The following is a 15747-nucleotide window of genomic DNA, read 5'->3' as shown; positions in this document are numbered from 1 at the left end:
GAATGGATTTAATTTAAAAGATGAGTTTTTATTGTTCAAATGTGTTTTTTGAAGTCAAATAAACATCATCTGCCTTGCCCATGATCATACCAACGGAATACTGATAGGATTCCTTTTTATATACCTTCTGACAAAGATCATGTATTTTCTAGGTACTTTTTTTGACAAAAAAATTATTCTGAAAAATCACTTTTATTGAGTATATATTGGCAATTTTTCAATAAAAATGATAAATTCTCAAATAAAATGGTTTACATTCTTGCTTTAAATAATAATAAAAAGGAATATTAGAAGGAGTTTAACTATCAACCTACCACCTTCAACTTAATTTGTGAGTCTGGTCTAATAAACAACTCTTCCCCGTTATTAATACTTCTACTTATTATTGCTGCAAACTTCAGAAGGTGGAGCCTTGGCTCGCCCCAATGACGATCCACCCTTCTTTGTATAAGATTTGCACTTAACATATTTATTCAGGCCATCGGACTAATTTCAGATAAAGAGATTTTGAGTCGGTTTAAAATCAAATCTTGCGTCCACATTGACTCAAATATAATTTTAAATTCATTTTAAAGACACATATCAAAATCATGTTCAATTATTAAATCGGATAAGTATCGGATCATTAGAACGGTTTAAACACCTCATCCTAACACCATGACTTGTAATCCAAAAAACACCAAGCCCAAATGTGTTGACATTTCATGAAAAAGTTATCTATGATAGCTTTTTAGACTTAGTATGTATTTAGTCATAAAGAAGAATATTCATTTTCTTGCACCAAATGGGATTAACATTGTTTGACTTTGATGCATTATATTTACAAGCAAGAGGTTTCTGTACATACCAAATATCCTAAGAACAATTTATGAAATCTATCATTGACATTGCTCAAGAAAGTAAGGAAGTATGAACATAAAGAAAGCCTAGATTAAGTAATACTACTTGTTACACATTTTCTCTTCTTCCTTAATTCACCATTAATGCTATAACCTACATGATATCTATAGCAGGACCATACTACATATTTAACTTTACCAAACATAGTACAACCTATGTTTCGTCCCATTGCCCTCTTTTTTGAGATTGTGTTCAATATTCATGCCATGTACAATAATCATTGCCTTCCAATATAAAGAGTATTATGTATAACAACTCAAGGTGTGTTCAACGTAGTGGTAGTGAGAATTAAATTCTTACTATAAAAGTAAAATGAAAAACTTTCAAACTGTTAGACTAACTCACAATTTTTGATCGAATTTTACTCGTCTATTGAAGAGAATCAGGGAAAACGTCTAGTGGTTAAGGGATTTTTCTTTCATTCATGTATGAGAGGTTTAGTTTTTACTACCTATAGAAAAAATTATTTATGTATTCCCTTATTCTTTAGTGTACCATTTTAATCCAAAAAAATAAATAAAAACTTGGCTACTTTTCATCTGCATAGTTTAAGTGGGAAATCCATGTGATAGACAAATACTTGCCAAAAAACAAAAACAATGTAGAAATATATGAAAACACCGATTAAATGGTAAAAAGTTAAATTTGCATGGCTAATTAGGGCAAAACTAATTGGTTGTTAGAAGTTTGAGGGGTAAGATCCATGCAACCCGTAACTTAGCATATGTCATATAAACGAAACAACATGGATGTCTTTTGATATGATTATGATAGACCCTCAACCGATACGTTATCTAGAGCATCTAAAAAGTCGAGAACGACAGTATGGCTAGGAATATAACCATAAAAAATGTCGTTAATGGCCCGAACTTTTGATCTCTATAAACACCGCAAAGTGGTGCGCCTAATTTGAAACCACTGAAACTTTTTTAAGTTTCAATCCCTAAAATCAACGCAAGGTGGTTTGCCTAATTTGAAAAGAAGGATGCGCGTATAACATAGCAAAAGAAACAACAGTTAAAAGTGTGATGACAAATAATCCAAAAAAAAAAATTTATATTATGAAGATGTCATAGTCAAAAAATCATCTTTTACCACTCCTAGTAATCTCGTGACTGCTTCAACAACTCATTCTCTGGCTGTCTTCCTATAACATCCCAAAGTTATTTTTACTCTAACCATTATTATCAAATAGAAAACATGGAGGAAAATAGAGATGATGTTTTTGTTAGTTGACAAATTTGTACTATATATTGTCTGTAAAAGAGTTTGAAGAGTCAACAAAGTAGCTTTCCAAAAGGGCAACACAACAAGCTCACAAACACTAACAAAACTCGACGCCAAGACATTCCAAAATGTGTAGTAAGATAGTTTTATGCATACAACCAGCACCAACCACTCAATGAAGTACTAAAATCACGTTATGGCTTTGATAGTTGAAAGTAGGGTTGGTTAAACGTGGCCCGGTCCTTTGAACTCAAGGCCATTTCTTTTGACAAGAAAGAACAATGCCAAAGAGCCTTATAACCTACATATGGATCATCCTTCTGTTGGAATTTTTGGCTTCTGTCTGCTGCGTGTAACTCGTGAATAACCGACTACAGTAACTCATGAATAACATTCGACTTTGCTTTCCCCTTGCAATATGAATTGAACGCGAAAAACTATATCAATGTAGATTGTAGACATAGATTTATGCTAGATTAAATTAAAAGGGCATTCAATGGATGCATCGAATAGATTTTAAAGCTGTGGTTTATGCCAGTGATTGTAAGTTTTTAAACAAAATAGTCTGGCACAGTTCAAAAATTAGGAATGAAGATCAGCATTACATTAGATAATTCATTCAGCAGGGAATCGACACACAAGCAAGTTGTCTTATGCTTACACGAAAATGTATTGAGATGCTAGATCAGTTAGATTTACCATGTTAGTTAAATCGCCTCACATATGGGCACCTAATTCAACAAAATTATCAGCATCAATTGCGTCTTCTGGCAAGCGAACTGCATCCAGCTTTTGCTTCAGGACTTCAATGGCGTTAAGCACCAATTGTGAAGCCTTGATTGCACCAGTAGACTCGACTGTGAAAATGAAACTGTCTTCTTTTGGGTAGATCTCCACGAGCCCTGGCTTTCCCATAGCCTCCGCTTTCTTGATAACCTCGTCATCGTAAGAATAGGCCTCAGGATCAACTACAACGACCTGTGAGATGTCACAGAAGAAAATACAGAATTCGTCAATACACTGCATTAGTGTTCATGTCGTAAAATCTGAGATTTGAGGATTCTTCAAGGATGAAATATAAGAACGATCACACTATTTTCAAGTTTGTTTTAATTCATGCCAGGTTAGCAATCAAGGAGGGAAAGGAAAAGAGAATCAGCAAGGAGTGTACTCGCATTTTCCTCTCAAAGCTTTTTATAATGGGAATTGTCAGGAGCAAAAGAAAAATTGATCTACATGAATCTCCCCCTTTCTGATTCCCATTCCATATCTACATAGGGGAAGATAAAGTCCTCACTCTCCTTCCTTAAATTCTACCCAAAAATGCCAAAAGACTTTATAACACGACTAAATATCAGCTATTGACCAAATACAAAACTTCGTACAATGACTTAAGATAAACTTTCATTCACCCAAAATCTACCATAACATATAGGGAGTTGGGTACCGCCACCTATACATTTAATTTTGGATATCCGTTCTCCAACCTAACCCTGTGCAAACATCTCAATCCTAGAGCCCATCACACCAGTATATGAAAATGAATACATTAACTAGTTTCAAAGCAAGTCCAGACTCCAGATTGTTCATATAGTTGCTTGGTTTACCATATATCTTTAATGATTCTTATGTTACATGGAAACAGGAAGTTTAAACTGTGAGATCCAGAGAAAAATCAATATGATGACGATATTTCAATATAAAAATACTATTTCAGGATCTCGCTTTAACTTGCCTTAAGGCCATTGCAGCAGCAAACAGAAGGAGACCAACAACAGTATGCAGAAAGCATTCCTTTTGTAAAATAAAATCACAGAAGCGTACTAGCAAATAAAAAAACAGGAATTAAAAGCATTCACTCTGATGGGCCACAAAACAAACTCGTCAAGTGAAACACACTAATTTAACTAATAATGCTTTACAGCAGAGGCCTAGTAATAAGCAAGAGTAGTCCACAGACAACAATAACTCTGTAATTCATCTAGAAGTGCCACTCAAAACAAGACAATCCTTAAACTTTCTTTCTTCCAAGAAGATAAGGAAGATGGTATCTCCACTCCCATAAAAAGATGCCAAAGGTGATCTCTCATGTTTAAAAGTAATACGCATCTAACCCCCAAAACATCCTCAATTCCTACTTTGGTTGATTGACAAAGCTACCTAATTTCCCGTGAAAGGAAGTTTTTAATTTCAACATGTGACACCAGAAACTTCAAATGAAATTTACATCTAAACAGAAGACAACTTACAGTAACACAGTTGTAACACAAGCAGAGTACTACATTATACATATACCCTGTACAACTAACAAAATCACGATTTATGATATGAACCAACCTGTTGAGTATTAGGATCAATGTCAAAGACTTTGGTAGGACTGCTATCAACCCACTCTTTTTTCTGTTCAAGCGTTAAGGTTTCCATTAAATCTTCATTAATAAGAATCTCCGGTTCATACATAAAGGTGACAGTTGCAGCAGGAGACCACTTGGCGTGATCTTTCCCAATCCCCTTTCTAGCAATTGCTCTAAGCCTCAACTCTTGGCCTTTACGTAATTTCACAATTATGATTCCCCTACAAGAAGCCAGAGTAAAAATGAGTAAGGTATCAAGAAAAAAATTATATCCTGCAAGAGCAGGGGGAAGCTGTTGGTAGTTGGTACTTGGTATAAATAAATCGGTTTCATTTACTCTATTCCAACGTAATAACAATTTTCAATATGCAGAAGAGCAAATTGCGGATCATGTTTCCTATATCAGTAAATATTTGATTCCGCCTTTGGCCTTTACACATTGACTAAGTACCATAGCTACTAATTCTCATCTATATACTAGATAGTAAAACGATTTGGACAATGTTTTTCAAAAATATTTAATATTTGAAGGGTAACACTAACACCAGACCACCAAGATAAATGGCAGGGTAACGACACCAAAAAATACCCGCGGATGTACCCGCCCGCTCGCTTATGATATGTATTATCAATTATGGAGTAGTTGCTGTTTTCTCTTTATGGGTTTTTAATTTGTAAGTGTAATTTGATGTTTGGTATTTTTGCGAGTTACCGAATAATTGCAACTTTTTTTATAGTATTGTTGCTACTAATTTAATGAAGCAACAATGAGTTTGACTCTACCAGAAACTCGCTCACGATTCCCATAGTTTCTTCATTGCATTTGAGAATCCAACATCTCCCTCTTTTCAGTGCTGCAATTGGTTTTTGAAATCAGCAAAAATAATTTTCAATGAATTTCATCGTTCTTTTTCATTGAGTTTGTATTGATAAATTATAAAAAAAATAGTGAATAAGAAATGGAATAACATCAAGATAAGAAAATTGCTAAATTCTGCTGTTAGTTGATGAGTGAGTTTTATGTCACTCATCAAGTAGTCATTGAGTCTATTCTCTAGCATCTTTACTTGCATTTTTACCCTTATTTTGTCAATTAATTGCTCATGTTATGACTTTGTTAGTTTTAGTTGCATTCTTAAACATTTTAGTTCATTTCAGGTGCATACTATTGTATTTCCCCTTTGTCTTTGTTTACCTCGATTTCCCCTGCCCCACTTTGCTTATTTGTGTAGGTTCCTTGCCTCCTGAACATGACCCAATAGCATGAGCGGCCATCTCATCTTTTGGTGAAGCGTAGAACCCATTCCTAGATGACTTCAGTGTGGGAGGTTCGTCCTTTGACATATGTCTTACACATTAAAAAGGTTATAAAAAGATGTCAAGAGACAAACCTTGTTCTTAATAGGGAGAATGGGAGAAATGTCAGTTCATGGTTCAAGAAAGAATTGTCTTGGGCCATTTAGTGTCATCCTGACGCATTGAAGTTGACCTGCTTGAAATTGATGTGCTAAAGAATCTACCTCCTCAAACCAACGTGAGGGGATTAGATCCTTTCTTGGCAACACCGAGTTCTATCGATGTTTCATCAAAGGGTTTTCAACTATAGCTAAGCCCTTCACGAAGCTTTTACAAAAAGATGTTGGATTCTTTTTTGATGAGCGCTGCCAAGTTTCTTTTGAAAATTTTAAAAAAGCTTTAATATCTGCTCCTGTTGTGCAAGCTCCAGCTAGGACTTGCCATTTGAACTAAAGTGTGACGTAGCAATAGGAGCAATTCTTTGCCAAAGAAGCAATGGAAAATCATGCGTCATTCACTATGCTAGCAAGACCCTTGATTAGGCCCAGACAAACTACACCACACGGAAAATTAGATGTTGGCAATAGGGTCGAGCAAAGACTTTGTAGACTATGTCCTCTGACCATGCAGTAGGTCTGCAAGAGGGGGATGTTAAGGAAGGTGTCGTTATTGACAGAATCCAAATCATCTAAAGACTCAGATGGGCAAAGGCTATGAGCAAGAAAAGTCATCATCCCACCCATAAAAATTTCCTCATACTTATCCCAATCTCTCAAATTAAAGAATTCATTAATAAGGGCTTCAGCTAGATTAATGAGGGTCGGCGTCTTTTTCTTGTTGATGCACAAAACACAAGTTAAATTTCCTTCTCCATTATGTTCCTGAAGTATGTTCTCCCGTAGATTGCGAACATCTTAAGGTTTTGGATGTATCGCAGGGCGGCGTGGATAATCTTCGATGCTTTCTTTTTCCTATGATGAAAAAGAGTGCGGGTGGTTAGACGCAACCACACATCCTGATTGAGGAAACCATCGAAGGCGTCATCATCAGTCGTTCCAACAAGAGGGCTATCGGGTTCATAACCCCAAGCTCTGCTTTACTCTTCATATGAAACTCGGAAGGAACTCTAGCATATGGCGTGGGTAGGTTAAAGTGTTTGCTTTATAAAAAAAGCCATTAAGTCCATCCCACCCTAGCCTTGAGGCTAACAGGTCAACGTCACGGGTAATTCCAAACTCGGTAGTGGTTTCTCTACAGATGAACTTGGTTGAGACAATCTCCTTTTAAGCAAGGAAGAAAAATCTATTTTCTTCTTCCTACTTCTAAGGTTAATACCATAATCCTTTTATAGGGTTTTGGAAGAGGAAGCGGTGCTAAGGTGTGAGGTCTTCAATGATTTTTAGGTGCCATGGTTGGAAGACTCAAAAAGTAATCAATCACCCACAAACACACTCACAAATGATTTTTTAGTTTTCAAACAAGGTCTTATCTTACACCTGAACTTAAACTTTTCAATCAAGCAACATCCATAGGCATCAACTAAGCTAACACCAAAACCAAACTTTCCTCAAAGTTGGTGATAACTAGATTTAACAACGAAACACAAAATTCACTCTCACCTAGGCAAATAAGAAACAACAAATTACAAACATTCACCAATATGAAAATTTAAGCATATTAAGTAAAACGTATATATATATATATGTCCCTGATGATCAAGAGAAGACGACTTTCACATGCCCTTTTACCTATCGGTGAATGCCATTTAGGTTGTACAATGCACCTTCCACATTTCAAAGATGTATGATGGGTATAATTTTAACATCATTGAGGACTTTTTTTTGGAGATATTCATGAATGACTTCAGTGTGAGAGATTTGTCCTTTATCTCTTACACTTCTCGAGAAGGTTTTTAAAAAATGTCAAGAGACGAACCTTGTTCTTGATTGGGAGAAAATGTCATTTCATGGTCCAAGAAGGAATTGTCTTGAGCCATTTAGTGTCATCTCAAGGCATTAAAGTCGACTCGGCGAAAATTGATATGGTAAAGAATCTACCTCCTCCAACCAATATGAGGGGAGTAAGATCCTTTTTTGGCCATGCCGGTATCTATCGGCGTTTCATCAAAACGGTTTTCAACTCTAGTCAAGCCCCTCATAAAGCTTTTGCAAAAAGATGTTGAATTTTCCTTTAATGAGCGTTGTCATGTTTTTTTTTGAAAATTTTAAAAAAGCTTTAATATTTGCTCTTGTTATACAGCTTTCGGATTGGGATTTGCCATTTGAACTAATGTGTGACTCTAGTGATGTAGCAATAGGAGCAGTTCTTGGGCAAAGAAGAAATGGAAAATCATGCGTCATTCAAGGGTCTTGCTAAATAGTGAATGCCGCTTGATTTCTATTCTTTTTTGCCCAATTGTCCCTATTGCTACATCACTAGCGTTACACATTAGTTCAAACGACAAGCCCTAATCTGCACAACAGAAGCAAATATTAATGCTTTTTTCAGATTTTCAAAAATACGGCAGCGCTCATCGAAGGAGAATCCAACGTCTTTTTGCAAAAGCTCAGTGAGGGGCTCAGCTATAGTTGAAATCCTTTGATAAAACACGATAGAACCCTGCGTGTCCAAGAAAGGATCTTACTCCCCTCACATTGGTTGGAGGAGGTAGATTCTTTATCACATCAATTTTCGCTCGATCGACTTCATTGCCACGAGATGACACTAAATGGCCCAAGACAATTCTTTCTTGGACCATGAAATGATATTTCTCTCAATTAAGAACAACGTTCGTCTCTTGACATTTTTTTAAAACCTTCTAAAGATGTGTAAGACATATGTCAAAGGAAGAACCTCCCACATTGAAGTCATCCGTGAATATTTTCAAAAAGTCCTCAATCATGTTCGAAAAAATTTCCACCATACATCATCAAAATGCGGAAGGCACATTGCACAACCTAAATGGTATTCGCTGGGAGGCAAAAGTGCCAAAAAGGCATGTAAAAGTCGTCTTCTCTTAGTCATCAGGGACATATATATACATTTTGCTTATATGCTTAAATTTTCATATGTTGTTGAATTTGGTGAATGTTTGTAACTTTTGTTTCTTATTTGCTTGATTGAGAGTGAATTTTGTGCTTCATTGTTAAATCTAGTTGTTATCCACCAACTTTAAGAAAAATTTAATTGTTGGTATGGATCATTAACTTAGTTGAGACCTAGGGTTTGCATTTGTAATTATTACTTGATTGAAAAATCTAAGTTTAGGTGTAAGACCCCATGGAAGAGTTACGTTATTAACCTTAGAAGTAAGAAAGAAGGAGATAGATTCTTCAACCTTAAGAAGAAGATCGTCTCAACCAAGTACATGTATAGAGAAACCACTAATGAGCTTGGTATCACCTGTGACGTTGACCTGCTAGCCTCAAGGCTAGGGGGGATGTGCTAGAGTTCCTCTCTACTCTTCGAATTGAAGAAGATGAGGGCACTAATGGTAGTGATAACGAGTTTATACCAGACATCTCAATTTGTTTTTGTCTATTTGGCCATTTCTTTCGAGTTTCATATGAAGAGTTAAGCATGGTTTGGGATTTTAACTCCAATAGCCCTCTTGCAGGAACGACTGACAATGACGATAATGCTCCCCTCGATGGTTTCCTCGATCAGGATGTGTAGTTGCGTCTAACCACCCACCCTCCTTTTCATCTTAGGAAAGAGAAAACATCGAAGATTATCCACCCTGTCCAACAATACATCCAAAAACTTCGAATGTTCGCCATTTATGGGAGAACAGAGTTAGGAAACGTAATGGAAAAGGATATGAAACTTGTCTCGGCCAATTTCATTTTTTTAACTAACTGAGGAAGAATTTGCAAATTGATAAAACCCGGCGAGCAAATTTTCCATCGGCAAGGAAAAACACTCTGATCTCCTATCAAAAAGATTCCTAATTCACCTTTTGGGGCTTCTACTCTTACATACAGTTCTTGTTTCGACAATTCAAAAGCAGGAGATGGTTTTTTACTAATGAATCTATATTCAAAATCATTCCATTCAGGATATTTTATTTTATTAAAGTGTCGAATTACTAAATTTTCATAAGGACCCCCCGGAATCGATATTCAAAAAGACCCCTACCCCTATTCGTCTGAAGGAAGCCTTTATTGATAAATTCATTCCTTTAAGTAATAGGGACAAGTCTGAGAAAATTCTTATAAGTGGGATGATAACTTTTCTCACCTATAGCCTTTGCCCATCTGAGTCTTAAGATTTGGATTCTGTCGATAATGACACCTTCCTTAACATCCCTCTCTTTTGCGACAAGTGGAGAACCCCTTCTTCATCCCTAACGCCATAGGGCTTGCACACGAGGGGGTTCAAGCACGTGAGGAGAGACCTCCGTATCTTGTCTGGTATTGTACATCACGCAACCATTGTTGGTGATCCTGCACGAGATCCCTTTGACATGTCTTCTCTCCGTGACTATTTTGATCAGGACAAGAGTAGGAATGCCACAATGGCATAACAACAGCGAGCTATTTATGTTTTATTTGTCAATTAGGGAAAAATAGCTCCAGTTGTCAACCACCCATGCGCACCTTACCAAGAGGGCCATGTGCTCGGGTGGTCAACGACCAACCCACATACCCCTATTAGCCCACACCATGCCAAATTACGTGGGGTATGAAACCGAGTACAAGGGGGGTGTAATCCTAGGACTGACCTTAACATTCCTCCACTTAATGAAGGAGTCACACCTTCCAGGTACCATGAGAGGGTGTCCCCTTTTGAATAAGTCACCCATTGGGGGGCTAGCCTAGCTCCCCCTCTCCTAAACTGTCACAACCGTCCAAACTATAATCGGACACTATACATCGATGTTGAGCCTCATACCTCAATAGGTCGGCAACTAAACCACCCCCTTCTATGCCTTCCAGTGCTATGAATGTTAGCTCAGACGATGAGTAGTTGCTTTTTCCCGCCCTTCCCCTACTCGAACCAATTGCATGCTTCAGGGACGGAGCACAACCTAAGCTTGGGGGAGTGCATTTTATTTTCCATGTCTTTTAAAGGGCGGGAGCTTACTTTTAATCGTCTAGAATGAAAGTTGTTGATTAATTCTCGATAGGGTTGGTAGTTCTTCTTGGTAGTTGTTTTATGTGTATGTTGCGTCTTTGTGCTTTTGGTCGTATTATACTTTGTAGTCTTTGTCAAGTCTTTGATTTAGTGGTTGTTTTTCCCTCTTCTCTCTAAAGCAATGACATTTTTTGTGAATGGTTATCCCTCGTGCCCTAATGCGTTGTCATCTCTTTCTCACAATGTCGGTAATGTTGTCCTTAATTGAGTTTGAGTGTTGAGGTTTGTTGGGATGAATGGTTAATCTTGTGCTTATTGGTGTGTCCTTTCAAGGGCCTATATTTGATGAATTTGTGTTGTTCTCTCTTGCTCTCCCCCTTGATAATCCAAATCCCTTGAATCCAAATTTTGACAAGTCCCCCTTCTCCCTCTCCCTCTCCCTCTCCTTCTCCCTCTCCCTCTCCTTCTCCCTCTCGTTAGTTACATTTAGTTATATTCATCTCATGTAGTTACATTTAGTCATTGCATTTATGTATTAGATACTCGCCTATTGAAAAATACAAAAAGATTTCCTTAGTTTTTGTTTGTTAATATGCATATAAGCTATGTTATTCAAACTCGCTTATTTCGCCACCTTACCGATGTTTGGTACGAATACCGGTGTCGGATACGTGCCCGGTACGCTGAAATGAACATGGATACTACAAGAACGAAATAAAAGAACCCTAGATGGCTAGATTTACGATTCGAATGTGGAATTGTTGAAATTTTTTGTTGAAACTTTAGGGTTTTTGATTGAAAGGAAATGGCAAAGGGTAGTGGCATGGTGAATCTTAAATTTTCACCTTCAACAAAGCCTTCATCGGGGATTTTCGTGGAGCCTTATTGTAGTTTTGAGGGAAGAGAGAAAAACTATCTCTATAACTGGTTGGTATTGAAAAGAAGCATTGAAATTAGGTCAACCACTTACTTATAAAAAGGAGGTATTGCATTAAAAATAAGAAATGGCATGTAGGATAGTAAATTTTTTTGTTTACAGCTGCCTACCACTTAGTTTTTTCTAATTTTTGGCAATTTTTTATTTTATAATGGATTGAAAAACTTTGTGGACCATACTTAATGTTGTTTTTTTTTTTCCAGCTTTTCTTTTTAATGTAGTGTGTAATTAAACAAAAAGTATTTTTTATTTGATTGCTGGGTAAGTGAGCCATAAAAAACGTATCATATGGGTAATAAATTGAAAGACATCAATTTTCTTTACCCAGTACCCGTATGCAAAATTAAGAGAATGTCCCTGTATTGTTAAATTTAAAAAATGGCATACCGGACACTAGGATTCGCACCCATATTCGAAACTCTAACCCGAGTCCAAGTAAGATAGCAACCAAGTCAATGTGTCTTGAGTCGTCCTGATGGTGATATGTGAACTTTGTGTCTTGGTTGCCAAGTTTTCATTTCACCCAAGACTCGTGAATAGGCTAGAAAGGCTAGAGTGTTTGGGGTGTCGTCCCATGCTGACTTGATTTAGAAGCCACTTGAACTTGCAAAAACCAACTATCTAGTTACTATAAACCTCTCTATTAGCCTTCACCTTGTGACATTTTGAACTCGTGAGCGATTGAGCCTTGACATTTTAGTTTCCTTGTTTTGTCACTTTCTATTTATGTGTGTTCTCCTCCCATGGCTTGTCTTTTTAGCATTGCATTTTTTCTCCTTGCAAAAACTGTGACTTGAATAGACTAGAATGAGGAATTTATTTCTTTAGATTTTACAAGTTCTTTAGGTGCATGCAGTTATTTTATTTCTTTTTTTAAGCCCTTTGATCCTAATTTTTTCCACTTACTTTGGTGTTTGTGCTCCCGCTTTACAGGTCTTATGGCCCTTACCCTTCCTAGTCTTAGTGAAGCATGTCTTGAGGGTTTGTTCTACATTATGGTTAGGGGATTACATGTATACACCCTTTTGTACTTATTGGTCTCTTTCTATTTTGTACATACCAATTTGTCTCGGTTTAGTTAAGCGTTGAGCTTCCATTTCCATTTCCAAAAAAAGGAGAAAGAAAGAAAAGAAAAGAAAAAAAAAATATTTTCGGAGAGCTCTCTATTTTTCAACTTTATGTTAGTCTTTGCTGTCTTTAAATCACCTTGTACATGCTTTTGGTGATTTGTCTTTAATTATTAGTCTTGTATATTCTCCTTCTTAACTGCCCATCTTTGGTAGTTTGTTATTCTCCTCTTATTTACCTTATTTGTTGATATCTATGTTCAAGCTAAAAAAAAGAAGAAAGAAAATGATCATTGGTTTCTTTATTTGTGGATGTATTTCTTTGTTATAAAAGGAGTGCTTACATTGTGGGTGTTAAGATTGGTTTTATGCTTCACTAGCTAGATGAAACACCACAAAAATTAACAAAATTGAACCCCACCCTAGCCATAGCCGCAAATAACCTAAAAAGTCCTTATAGTCTACTTCTAGTCTTAATAGAGCATGTTAGAACTTGTGCAGTGCCAAAGTCGATTTCCCATTTGAGTTGGGTCTTGAGTCCAGTAAACAAGTGTATCTTGCCTCCCACTTTTCTTTTTCTCATCTAAAATTACAACGTACTAGTTCCACTCAAACTTTTTCCAAACAAAAACTCCGACAATTACTATGCTGAAATCATCTATGTGGACCCAACTACCATTAATAAGTCCCAATTAGACAAAGCAAAGACACATCTAGATCTCATTTCAAAAACTATCAAAAAAAAATCTCATTTCAAAAACAAGAGAAAAAAAACTTTTGGGAACATTTTTTAATCCATGAAAGCAAACAAGATCCTCTCGACTATAATTGATTTGCGCCACCTACCAAATGCACCAGAAAAACAACATTCCAGCTATAATTTATGAGTATGACCCAATCATAAGGAATGGTAAGTGATGCAAACCCCAATGCTTTCTCTCTAATTCTACAAATACCTTCCTTCCCTTCCCTTGCTCTCTAGCTCGTTACTTCTATTTTTGTACAACTAACTTTCAACCTTTCCGGCAACTTGCAAATTTCCCTTCCCTTGCCGTCTATCTCATTACCTCTTTCTTCTTATACCAACTTCCAATGCTAACTTCTACATAAAACGTTCACAAATTTTACACCTTTAATCACAAAAACATTGATTTCATAAGATAATCAACTACAACTAATCCCATTTCCAAATTTTATAAAAAAATAAAATTTGCATGGATTCTAAACAAGTCAATAGTGGTAGCCAGCAGCAAAAAAAATTCAACAAAATAACTGAAATGATGAAAACATGTTCAAGCTCACTCTAACATAATAAAGAACAAACAAGTTGAGTCAAATCGATTTCTTTACAATATAAAAGCCCATTGTTGTGAACTACAATCACTAAACATTGAAAAATCAGAAAATCCAAAACCCTATGACAAAAAGATAATTTCTTTTCAACAAAACACAAGAAATCAAAAGAAATTAAATAAAAGAAACAAAAAAATTACCTGTTTTCAGCATCATCAGAAGGAGATTCAGAGAAATCAACAGGAGTAACAGTATGATCAGAACTCAACAAATCCTTACTAGTAACATCTAGGGTTTGATCACTAATACATTTAGCACGAAGATGAAACTCAACAGAGCAATACTCGCACTGACCGTCACCGTCACAAGCATCACAGTCACGGGAGAACCGCATAGACATAGCTCGTTCACTAGTTAAAGGAATGAGTCCAAGACGGTGAGCAATAAATTCATCATTGAGAACTGAAGAGTTCACTTCGATTTCGACGAGATCAATTGCGATCGTTGGAACTTCAGCAATCATTACTCTTCGAAGTGCGTTAGCCATGCTTGCATCTGTGTCATGAAGTTCAAACTTACAGTAATCATTCTTCGATTCTCGGATTTTGATGCGAGGGAATCGTTGGTATGATAATCCCTCCATTTTTAGGGTTTATGAGGTTTAGAATTTAGGGATTTTTAAAATGCAGAGAGAGGTCGACAGAGCTAAAACCCTTTGTTTGGGAGAAATGGAGAAAGAGACAAGCGTTGAGATTTTGTTCGAGGCGGAAAGTGTAAAATGAACAACGAGTTTACGATCATATATTTAATTCATTTTTATTGATTAAAACTGATTTTAGTTATTAATTATAATTGAATTTTACTGATTAGAATTAATTTTTATTGATTGCAACTGAATTTTATTAATTATAATTAATTTTTAACTTATTAAAATTTATTTTTACTAATTACTCATTTTTTAAAGTGAACCAAATAGGGTCTAGGTGAATTTATAGAATAATTAAAATTTGTGTTTTAATATTTATAATAACGTGTTGATATACAATTAAAATTATTTTAAATATTAAAAAAAATATTTTAATTAATTTTATGGTAAGACCATTTTAAATGAGAATTTATGATATATACAAGACTTAATATGTTATCTTTTGCTTCATTTTGTTTCTTATGTTGGGAATATTCTATATAAAAATTGAGAAAAAAATTTAAGCATAAAATTTCATGGATATAAAAGTTTAAGATATACCTATGTGTGATTTTGCTATATTCGTCTCGATGCATAGAATTTTAATATATATTTTTCTAATTTTTTGTGAAATGAATTTATAGATATTGAAATTCGAATTATACTTGAAAAATGTGAAAAACAGATGTAAACAACAAAATCAATCAGAGGAAATACTATTTACTTTTAATATTATGGATAATTAACCATTGAGATTTTATGAATGTAAATTTAAATCGTTCCTATTTCAATTCATAAGCTAATTACTCTAGAAGTAATCCGAAGATAGATATACTCGATTACGTTTTAGGGAGTACAGATCTTTTACGAATATTGGCAATCCCAAATTTTATGAGAGGCCCAAGCCCAACT

The 15747-nt window shown here is 35.7% G+C and overlaps 1 protein-coding gene across 1 annotated transcript; it reads right to left on the bottom strand.

The window, feature by feature from the left end:
* Positions 1-2603: 2603 nt before the first annotated feature.
* Positions 2604-14922, bottom strand: LOC130825124 (DNA-directed RNA polymerases II, IV and V subunit 3-like). Its single transcript, XM_057690176.1, has 3 exons — positions 14351-14922; positions 4465-4702; positions 2604-3105 (listed from the first exon to the last, which is right to left on the bottom strand). The coding sequence occupies exons 1-3, from the start codon at positions 14791-14793 to the stop codon at positions 2845-2847; spliced, it is 942 nt and encodes a 313-aa protein (XP_057546159.1). The 5' UTR covers positions 14794-14922; the 3' UTR covers positions 2604-2844.
* Between the last annotated feature and the right edge of the window lie 825 nt (positions 14923-15747).

This window comes from Amaranthus tricolor, chromosome 1 (genome assembly GCF_026212465.1).
Source record: "Amaranthus tricolor cultivar Red isolate AtriRed21 chromosome 1, ASM2621246v1, whole genome shotgun sequence".
Taxonomy (NCBI): Eukaryota; Viridiplantae; Streptophyta; class Magnoliopsida; order Caryophyllales; family Amaranthaceae; genus Amaranthus; species Amaranthus tricolor.
The sequence above is the reverse complement of the archived record's forward strand: the minus strand, read 5'-3'. Positions and strand labels throughout refer to the sequence as shown.